Genomic DNA, 11314 nt, shown 5'->3' on the forward strand with positions numbered 1-11314 from the left:
GGCTATATTATATTCGGTATTGTGCAAAAGTCTTAGGCACGTTAGTATCATCATGCACAATGAGTCTGTCTGACAACAGCCGCTATGATCCACACGGAGATCTGATCTCACCATCATCGAGTCCATCTGGGATTACATTAAGAAACAGAAAAAAAAACCCCGATACAGACTAAATCCAGAAGAACTGAGGCAACGTCTCCGAGACACTTGAAGAAATCTACATGCAAAGCTACAAAACTGAGAAGTTTTAGGCACTTGTGTAAAAATGCTGTAAAGTCAGGATGCTTTCAAAAATAATGTCATAAACAGATTTTATTTATCAATTAACTTCTATTAACTAAATCAAATCAATATTTGGTGTGACCACCCTTTGCGTTTGCTATACACTTGCACATAGTTTTTCAGGTAGCTTTGCAGGAAACTTTCTGGATTTAGTGTCAGTTTTTTTTTCTGTTTCTTCATGTAATCCCAGATGGACTAGATCAGGGCTAGGCAAGTTCGGTCCTAGAGAGCCGCTGTCCTACAGAATTTAGTTCCAACCATAATCAAACACACCTGAACAAGCTAATCAATGTCTTCAGGATTACTAAGGCTATAGCCAGGTGAGGTTTTTTTCAGTGTTGGAGCAAAACTCTGCAGGACATCGGCTCTCTAGGACCGAACTTGCCTACCCCTGGACTAGATGATGGTGAGATCAAATCTCAATGTGGATTATACCGGCAGCTGTCAAACTCCTTGTGCATACAAAAATATCACTGATTACAATGGCAAAATAAATGTTTGTAAATGTAAACTGATATTTCCTACTGGCACGCTACAGCAAAATAACTGGCTTAAAAGCATTTTCTTGTGAAAATACTAACGTGCCTAAGACTTTTGCACAGACGAGCGACACAAGGAGAAGCGCACTAAGGTGTGAACAGGGGAGCGATTGGCATCCAAAAATATGTTTATTACAAGCAGATGTGCTAAATGTGAAAATGGTTAAGAGAAATAAAACAGGTTATGAATAAAAACTAGAACTGTTATGTACTAAAACAGTACAAACTCTCCTCTTTATCTGATTACAGAGGCTGCATTCGAAATCGCATACACTTCCCTATAGTAGCCTAGTAGACACTAAAACTCATAAAACAGTAGCCAAAAAGCACCCGGATGACCTCTTCTAGCGAGATTCTGATGATGGACACTTTATCATCCCATGAGGCCACGGGAGAGGATTTATGAATGGCAGTGAAATGATGCTGGTAGGTGACATGATAATGACAACATGGCGAATGTAATACGTCCAGATTACATTCATACTACACACGTTCATATAACATATTTTTTAGCGGTCGTCAAGTAATTACTTATTCAAAATAGGTACCTACTCAAGAGAGTATGCGATTTCGGACGCAGCCAGAGTTTCAGTGCGTTCAAGCAGCACTACAAACCTTGTTCAAATTCCCTCAAAAATCATGGTCCGTCCTCCAATCCACTAGTGACGGCTGCCTCAACTACACATTTTCCCGCTTACTAATAATTGCAGTGTACCATTTCTCAAAAAAAAAAAAGTAGGCTACTATGCCTCACCATGTTTATAAATAAATACACAAGATGATTAAGAACAAGAGTTAAAACAAATCAATAAATTCAATAAATAGGACGGATAAAACCATACATTTGCACAAACGTTTCCATAATGGCGAAAATGAGTGCTCTCCTACAGTTCGCGCTCTCTTCAAGGCCACGCCCACTCAGGAAACATAAAACAGTATAAAACCCCACGTAACTATTAAAAAATGCATAGGAACAGTGAGAACAAAGTAAAAACAGTGATGGAAGACAACTCCAAGGTCTCTACATCACAATATATATAAAGTCACAATCATGTTATTGTTATTGTCACAGAAAACTCCTGTGTGTCCGACACTCTGCTCGGTAATTAGCCGGCCCCTTTCACAACATCATGACGGCACTCAACAGCAACAACTGAGGCCCGGCGGCCCCTTGAGGACCTCTAGCTAGAAAAACAGCAGCCTGGTCCCCAGAGCGAGATGAGTGCTACGAGAAAAGGGTGTGGATGGGTGGTGGGGGTGGGGTTGCTATGGTAACCCTGGATGAGGAGTACGGATAGGAGATGCAGGACAAGGAGGGAAAACTGCCGTTTTAAGTGAATGATGGCTCTCACATCCGTCCTGTGGGGATCTCCAAGCAACCCTGACACTAGAGATAGCTCAGATGACTGACAGAGAGAAGGAGATAACTGTCAGGAGGTGTACATGCTTTAGCCAGTGAGGTAGTGTATGAGATTGATAACTGGTTCTGAAAGCTTCAGGGAGAGACGGAGAGGAACATGTTACTCGGTAAGACAGATTAGCGGCTGTGAGAGGAGAAGGGTTCAGGAAACATCAGTTGTTACAGACTGGCCTTCCGGTGACCTGAAATGCTGCTATATATCCCTCTGAGACACGCTAAACAAGACAACAATACACAATAACACAAACACAGACAGTCCCTTATCTCATCTCATCACACAGCCACAAACAAATACAGACAACCACGCTGAATGTCTCTTGTCATGTGTTCCACAAACTACCACCTAAACGCTATATGGTTAATGGTTGATCACAAGGATTTGAACAAACCTCTAACACTATTTAATTTAGTCTCCTAACTTATCCAATATCAGTTGTGCTATTTAAATCTAATTATGCATTTTTTTATTTATATGGACTGACAATAAAATGATGAACTCCAGCAGACTTTAGGAAGCCTATAAGAGCCACATCTAGGGACCTGAATATACACTTAGGAGGTTCTTTCTTCTTGCTAACCACATAGCAATGCACTACAAACCACTAATAAAACTTTACTTCTCCTTATTGCAACACTCTGGTAGCCACCCACAACACCTTAACAAGATTGTGGTAAGGTTAGCATGGGGAAACTCAAATTTTCTTATTTTCTTCCACTGTTATATATTTTACTATTATTATATATATCTAAACTGATTTATTTTGGTGGAAACTATGGTTACCACGCCAAGTCTTTGTAAGGTTTCTTGAGCAGTGAGGGTCAGCCATATGGAATAATAACAATAATGGCTGAATCCTACCTGAAACACCTACACATTACAGTTCTCCTGCTCTGATCGAAACTCGTCTATCCCACCTACACTAACTCTCACTGACAGCCCTGTAACAAGCACACTTGCCTGCTGACATGCATGCACTGCATCAGACACAAGTGCACTAACTCAAATTCATGTTAATTACTAATCCTTCTCCGCCACATTGAAATAGACAGTATTACATCATCTAGGCTGGGGCCTGTCCTCACATTTTAGTATAGATGCTCTTCCACATAACTGTCCATCTCTTCTTCCACACTCTCTCGCTCTCTCTCAGCCTGCTGGAGACTGCATTATTGATAGTCATCTCTGGCTGGTGCATCTGCTCTTGCACTCTTTCTGCCTTGGCTAATGTTCTCTGGCAGCTACTTAAACCAACATCAATCTTTCATTGGACGTCCAAACTGTGTATGTGGGAGGCAGGCAGAAGAAAATCATATGTGTGTGTGTTTGTGCAAATCACAGCATGCAATGGATTCTGCTGAAGGCTTTGCACAGGCTCTCTTGTGTGGCAGTGTGCATAAAAATGTGCATACATGCATATATACACACACAATCTGTTCTCCACATGAATGGAATCATGTGCTTCAGCGCTTTCACTTAAATGAGTATTTGTTTGAAGACGGACAAGGCAGAAAGACATCAACGCACAGAAGCACTTAAAGGCTGTGATGTGCCAGAAGAATGAAATGAATTGCATAGACAAGGATGCAACCCAGGAGAGAAGTGAACAAGAACATACAAATTCTTTAAATAAGTCTAGGCAGACATATTGTGAGGAAGGAAAAGGGAGGGAGAAATATGGGTCCTTGTTCGACTTTTTATGCACTATTGTGTCACAGGAGGTTCACACCCACCCACCCACGGTGTGTTTTGTATTCTGGAGATTGGCATCCAGGGCTCGGTATAAGGCCTGATTGGACTGTCTCATAGTGGGGGAGGTAGAAATCAATGGAGTTTGCACCAAAACACAATGGTACAGCCATCACTTTTTAACTAAATGTCAGTGGGAAAGAATAGCCTACAGTAGAAACATCACAATGGGACAAGAAGGATTATGTAAATTTCACACTCAAAACTTTCAGATATGGCCAGTTTAGCATCCGTTCTGGATAGCCAAGCATTGTGCCTGTGATGACATTTCTTTAGTTTTATTTCGGTAAATGCTACTGAGCTGGTGGGTTGAGATAAGAGGAAGTGTGAGGGAATAGTGAATCTTTTTATATATTATATTTGTATATTATATTTTGAAGACTATTTCAACTGTTTTCGTCCATATAATAAAAGTCAATGGGGTCCTATGGCTTTCGTTGAAAGGACAAAAGTTTTTTTCCAACATTTTTTTTTGTAAGAAAGTCATACAGGTTTGCAGCAACCAGTGTTTTCTTTAGTTACTGTTATAGTATTTATTCATACTTTGAATTAGCTTTTATTTTAGTTTTATTTTTTATTTAAGTTTTAGTTATTTTTCATTTGTACTTTTATCGTTTTTTTATCGTTTAAAAAAAATCCTTTTAGTACTTCAACTTAGATATATTTTCGTTCAGTTGCAAAGACAACATTTCTCATTTTCATTTTTAAAATTTAAATTTGTTTTATCTATTGCTTATATTTTATTTCAGCTTTATTTCAATTAACAAATTTAATACAGTAGTTGTAGTTTTTATTTTAGTTAACAATAACATGAAGGGCAATATGAGGGCGAGTAAATGCTGACAGAATTCTTAACTTTTTGAGGAACTATCCCTTTAAAAGGAAAATACTGACGCACTTAAGTACACTATATGGTTTGATGTTATGTTTGCATATCCAAATCAGAATAGGGGGATGTTTACTGGAAAAACAAACATATGTAAATCACAGAGATGAGTAGTGCTGATGAAATAGAGCCTTATAGTCTCTAGCAGACAAATCCAGCACATGCAGTTCAGATGCCTACTCGGGTCATAGAAAATAGTTTAATTTTTCATGTGGGCTAGGGTTAGGGTTACGGGAAACTCTAACCCTAACCCTAACTATAAAATCATATACAATTTCTACTTTAATCTCCTTATTTTCAATTTACAAGCTCTGTCAGCCACTGTCCTTTTCAATCTGTTAAAAGCTTTGGTCACACTTTAAAATACCGTTCCGTCATTAATGAATAACTACACAGGAGAAAATGAGTAACGCAATATTAACATTCTAGTAACTGCTATACGGTAACTATTAAGAAACTCTGATTAACTAGTAGTAATTAGTAAGTAGTACTGCTTGGTTGATGGAGGTAATTCACTATTATCTAATCAGTAACTACTATTTTTTTCATACCTATAAGACTACTAAGAACTACATGTTCATAATTATTAATGTGAATAATGCATAATGTACAATCCAACTCAAGTATTCAAGACTCAAGTATTACCAAATCCTTCAGAAGGAATTACTAATTATTTGGAACAGTATTTTAAAGTGAAAAACATGACAACTCTAGTAATGGCTGAAGTCATTGTAAACTGAGGTTTTTGTAAGGTTTTGGATAGTAATTGCTTCTGAAGGATGTAGCAATAGTTGAGTCATAGTGGGTTACCATAATCTTAATTTTAGAATACTGATCCAAATGGCCAATAAAATTTGAAAAGGCAGGCATACCATCTGAATGGATGAAAAGCAAGATCACACCCATATACAAGGAGAAAGGAGACCCCCTAAGCTGTGGAAACTACCGAGGAAGTTAAGCTCCTCAGCCACGCTCTCAAGCTATGAGAGGGTGAAGCGAGAATAAGACGTGTAGTCCAGATCAGCGACAACCAATGCGGATTCCAGAAAGGAAAATCGACCACCGAGCCCATGTTCTGCCTGAGGATGTTACAGGAGAAATATAGAGAATGTACCAAGGAGCTACACATGGTGTTCCATAGACCTGGAAAAAGCATACGACACTATACCAAGAGACCTGGTTTGGCACTGCCTCAGGTTAAGACAGGTCCCAGAGATATACATTAATATCATCAAATATATGTACAAGGACTGCACGACGCAAGTTATTACCAATGTTGGAGAGACAGAGATGGAGATTGAGGTTGGACTACACCAAGGTTCAGCACTCAGCCCACTTCTATTCATAATAATCATGGATGTGATCACGGAAGATATACCAGAGGAGACACCCTGGGCAATGCTGTTTGCAGATGACGTTGTTATAAGTGATGAGGATAGAGAGGAATTAGAGAGGAGACAGGAGATATGGAGGGAAAAACTAGAAGGAGCTGGACTGAAGCAACGCAGAAGCAAGACAGAACACCTGCCACCTACTGGAAGAGAATAGAGTATAAGATTGAGAGCGTATGACAACACAGAGCATGCAAATCTTCCCCAACAATCAGCCTTCAAATACCTGGGAACCAAGGTACCCTATTCACCAAGATGGAGGTTGCGGGAAAGAGGTTGAGTTGAGAATAAGCAAAGCATGGAACAGATGGAGGGAGCTGACAGGAGTTCTCTGCGATAAGAAAATACCAACAAAGTTAAAAACACTCATCTATAGGACAGCTATAAGACCGACCCTATTATACGGAAGTGAGACATGGCCCATAACAAGAAACCTGGCAGAACAAGATAGGATCCTGTGAGATGCGGATGCTGAGGTACTGTCTTGGAATAAGTCTAGAGGAACACCAAACTAATGAAGAGGTAAGGAAGCAAGCTCAAGTAATGCCAATACAAGATCTGATGAGGAAAAGAAGGCTACAGTGGTTTGGACACGTGTGCCGGAGAGATGAAGAGGCGGACATAGGGAGAGCCGTGGAGATGGAAGTAGGAGGAAAGAGAAAGAGGGGAAGCCGGAAGCACCGCTGGAAAGACACCATCAAGACAGACATGGAGTGGTGTGGCTTATAGAAGGAAGATACAGACGATCGTGACAGATGGAGGTGTCTGGTTGAGATGAAGATCAGGCAGAAACCTGCCAGGCGGAAGGTGAGAAGGTGAGAAGAAGTGGGTTACCATGGTCTTTACTTTAGAATACTGATTCAAACGGCCAGTAATTCCTTTAGAAGGATTTGATAATATAAGTCATGACTAAAACCTTACAAAAACCTCAAAATCTTACAATGACTTCAGTTATTATTCAAAGGAAGTTATTATGCTTTTCATAATGGGGTGGTGGTTGCTAATACAATGCTCAATCAGATATGATATGTACAATAATAATTTATGTTCACTTTCAATTGTATATTGACTTTAATTTATTGACAAGTCATCTTTAACGTGATAGTTTCATCCTTAAAATCTACTATAATGTACATAATACATGATACATAAATCTGCTTTAACTGTTCGTGTGCCCTCACGGTCTGGTGGTAAAACATTTGTTAAGCATGTCTGGGTTCTAATCTGCTTTTTCTTATTTTGTCTTATTTTTTTCTCTCATTAAAACCAAAGCTTGAACCCTATTTCAAGAGCAGGGACACGTTTGTGTGCATTTTGTTCTGTGATTTAACCGGAGCAAACAGAGTTTCCACAACAGTGTTAAGGTGTAAAGCTGCTTTGAAACATTTTGTATTGTACAAAGCGCTATATAAGTTGACTTAAGGCGCGATAGATTGAATTGCTCATCTGAGTGAGGAGTGTACACGAGTCTGATAACAGCGGCAACGAACACCCAGTATGATTTCAAAAACAACACATTCCAGCACCAGATCGCCTCTTATTTAACAAATGAATGAAATTAATATTCTGCTAGTCAACTGGAGATTTTCATTTGTATTAGGTATCTGTGCCGCTAAAAGTGGTGGGGCCAGTATCGTCTTTGACAAAAAGTGGGGACATCTGTCCCATTCGCAAATTACACCTACTAGAATGTTAATATTGCGTTACACATTTGTTCCTGCATAGTTATTCATAAATGATGGAACAGCACTCTAAAGTGTTACCAAAGCTTCTCATAAGTTAACCAAATCGAAGCAACCCCCTCCCCACCGCCCAACACTCGTCCCCTGAGACAACGCTCTGTTGCAATTAGTGTTGGGTTACGGGTGGAGTGCAAGAGGGCCGTGGGTTGAAGAAGAGAGGTAGTATATCAAACGAGAAAACTGAACAGATGTGTGGACAATGGCAAATGTGCTGATGGAGGACCCCGTGTTGTTGCGTATTTGCTGAGGCACTGCTGACTTCACTCAGAAGAATACAAAACTACATGCAATTTCTCTGATTTCTGGACTAGGCTCTGTACTTCTCTCTGGTTTCCTCATTCAATCACCCACTTTATCCATTCTCCATTCGCTCTTTCTCAATTTCCTGCCGCTCTCCTCCAAGCTGTCATCTGTCCTCTTCCTCCCCCGTGACTGTTTTATGGCACCGTCAAAGCAAACTGCAAATTGAGCTTCTTTTCCCCTTGGTAACTTCTTTTTCCTCCTCCACCACCTGATCTCTTTGCTATTCACGTCCTTTCGCTCTCCTCCGTCCCAATAGCTTGTTTCCCCTCTTTGTTCTTTCACTGACACCTACCATCTAGCCCATAATCCTGTGTGCTGGTGCAGCAACTTTTCCCCTTGTCAGGGTGGCTACGTGCCTCATTCACTGGAGAGGAACAATCGAGACAGCATTGACCTCCCTTCGCGCCTCGTGCCGTCCCTGGAGGGACACGGTTTGACTCATCGAGCCTACCATGCCAAACGTGGCTAGATTATGCTGTCAGTGGCCTGTAAATCAACTAAACTGGAAGTGCTTTATATCGCAGTGATCATGAAGAGGGTTAGGGGTCTGAATTATTACCGTCAGCCTGAGTCATAAAAACCAGCACAGGAACAAGATGGCTGGTATTGGAGTGAGTTACAGTTTGTTTGGGGTTTGAAAAGATGGAATTGTGAATGGCTGCTGTCACTGAGATGGATGACTTTGCTCAAATTAGTTATAGTTATTTACTCATTAGACAGAGAGTTAAACCGGAATAGTGAAAGTCTGATGAAGAGCACACACTCTTAAAAATAAAGTTTTGTTATTGGCATCTATGGTTCCATGAATAACATTCCTTTTTGTTTATGTTGGGAAAAGTTTCTTTAGATTATTGAAATGTTCTTCACACTAGGAAAAAGGGTTATTTTAAAAACTGCTGACTGAAAGGTTCTTCTATGGCATCGCTGTGAAAACTTTTGGAACCTTTGTTTTTAAGAGTGTACAGGCCTTGATACAACCTGAAGTGGACAATCAGCTCTGCAATCTCTAGTCTTCTTATATTAGTCTTCTTATGACTTCTGCTTGTTACATAAAAATGCATTCTGATTTTCATTGTGGCCTCTTCCAATGCATTCAAATGTGGCTCTTTAAAATCGGAGTAGCTTGACATGTTACCCCAACAAATTGAGTATTATTTAATGAATCTATTGTATAATATTAAAGCTTTTTTCACCTATATTGTGCAGTTTTACCATTATTTGTCTATTGTATTTCTCTCTCTCTCGAATAGATTAAAGATGAATGACACACCGATTTATGGAGTACAGTAGTCTACAAATCAGTGGATTAATGTTGCATTAAAGTTGTGATGTAACTGAAGTAGCAACAGATCTTTTTCTCCTTATTGTAATGTATACATAAATGGATTATCAACAAAGAAAAAAAAGTAGGGCAGGATCTTGGTTCAACAAACTGTTTTCGAGTGGATGGAGGCAGATCTGGATGTGAGCTTACAGTCTACTGTAAGGAAGAGGCGGATAGGCAGACTAAATGATTGGAGAAGTCAAGTGTCACCAGAGAGAAGTCTGTCATTTGACTGAAAGTTATGACATTCTGATTAAAGATTAAGAGGTCAAAACAACTGTAAAAATAAACATGCATGGATGAAACATTCATAATAAGATCAATAACATGCATTTAGAAAGTACATATGAATTTTCATTTCATGCTGACTTGAATAACTCTTTTAAAGATGGTTAATCATAGAGAATCAGTCTTCTACTAAATTAACCTACATTTATATTTATTTATTCCTTTCACGCCTACATTTAATATAAATTTGGCTTTTTTAGTTCTGCACAGTATCAAATTTAAATTAATTACAGGATAATTTCACACTAATTCATGGAATAATGCATTGGATTAATAATTCTTTTGAAGAAGGCTGATGAGAAAGACAAACACACCCTCTCTCGACACACCATCTATCCTCAGGAACTGTGAGTGCTGATCTGTAAGCATTATTTACCCACAGCCTTTGTATGCAATGCCACTTTATTCTGCAGCCTCTCTGTGTTTAAAGCATCTCAGATCGAAATAAAATTCAACTGCATTTCTGATCACGTTTCCAAATTAAATTGACAGACGCGTAATATGAGAAGGTTTGGAGAATAGGGACTGTGTCGAAAGCTGCATAGACAGCATTTTTACGCGTTCGAACGTTACGATACGCCCAAAAATGCGGTCTATGTAGGCAACTCAATAGGTTTGAAGACACAGCCAGGGTGTGAGGTTTTTGACATTCATCTCTGTTTGTAGTTGGCATATCAGCAAACCACTTATATAAATGGGTATGTAACTAATGAACCAGAAAACAAAGAAAAATCACTTTTTCGCCCTTGCATCACAGATTACAAACCGAATGAAGTACTAGAATCAGTTTCCCTATCAAACGCACGGCCCGTTCCTCACAGCATCATCCGCCGCGATACAGGAACGCGGAAACGAACGCATCTTACCTGCTCGCGCGCTGAGAGCTCTTTCTCCAGCTGCCGGTGTTTGTTATGCCACACCAGATAATGCAGATGGTAGCGACTCTTCTCCGGAGTTTTTCTGGAAGAAATCATCCTCAGTGCATAGTTCGCTGCTGTTCTCTCTCCCGTTCCGTTTCCCTGCTTTTGTGCGATATCAGTTACTTTTGTAAAGGGCGCGTGCTATTATTATTGCTGAGACGACCGATAAGGGCATTTCTCTCCCTTTTCGTATCCAGCATCTCTTTTTGCATAGTAGCTTGGCATTCAATGTCTCTATGTTAAAAGGCAATTTAAAGCTAACGCGTGTGTATTAAATGCTCTCCGTTGTGTTCTCCACTCCTCCTAGTCTCAGCCTCTTCTCCCTCTCCTCTCTCACTCAAACGCGCGCGCGCGCGCGTACACACGCTCGCTCGCGGAGGCTGAGGCAGGGCTCTCGAAAGCGACTCGCACCTACAGTCTATGAGCCATTGAACTTCAGTGTGTGATTCTGTCATACATGCATGCTGATGCT

The 11314-nt window shown here is 39.9% G+C and overlaps 1 protein-coding gene across 1 annotated transcript in view; it reads right to left on the reverse strand.

Annotated features, from left to right (window-relative positions):
- Window positions 1–11177, reverse strand: part of ankrd13b (ankyrin repeat domain 13B) — a 23627-nt gene extending 12450 nt beyond the window's left edge. The window contains exon 1 of the mRNA XM_079611221.1: window positions 10789–11177. Within this exon, the coding sequence (XP_079467347.1) occupies window positions 10789–10896 (108 nt within the window). The 5' untranslated portion in view covers window positions 10897–11177. The remainder of the gene's footprint in view (window positions 1–10788) is intronic.
- Window positions 11178–11314: the final 137 nt, after the last annotated feature.

Source organism: Phoxinus phoxinus, assembly GCF_949152265.1.
Source record: "Phoxinus phoxinus genome assembly, chromosome: 4".
Lineage (NCBI taxonomy): Eukaryota > Metazoa > Chordata > Actinopteri > Cypriniformes > Leuciscidae > Phoxinus > Phoxinus phoxinus.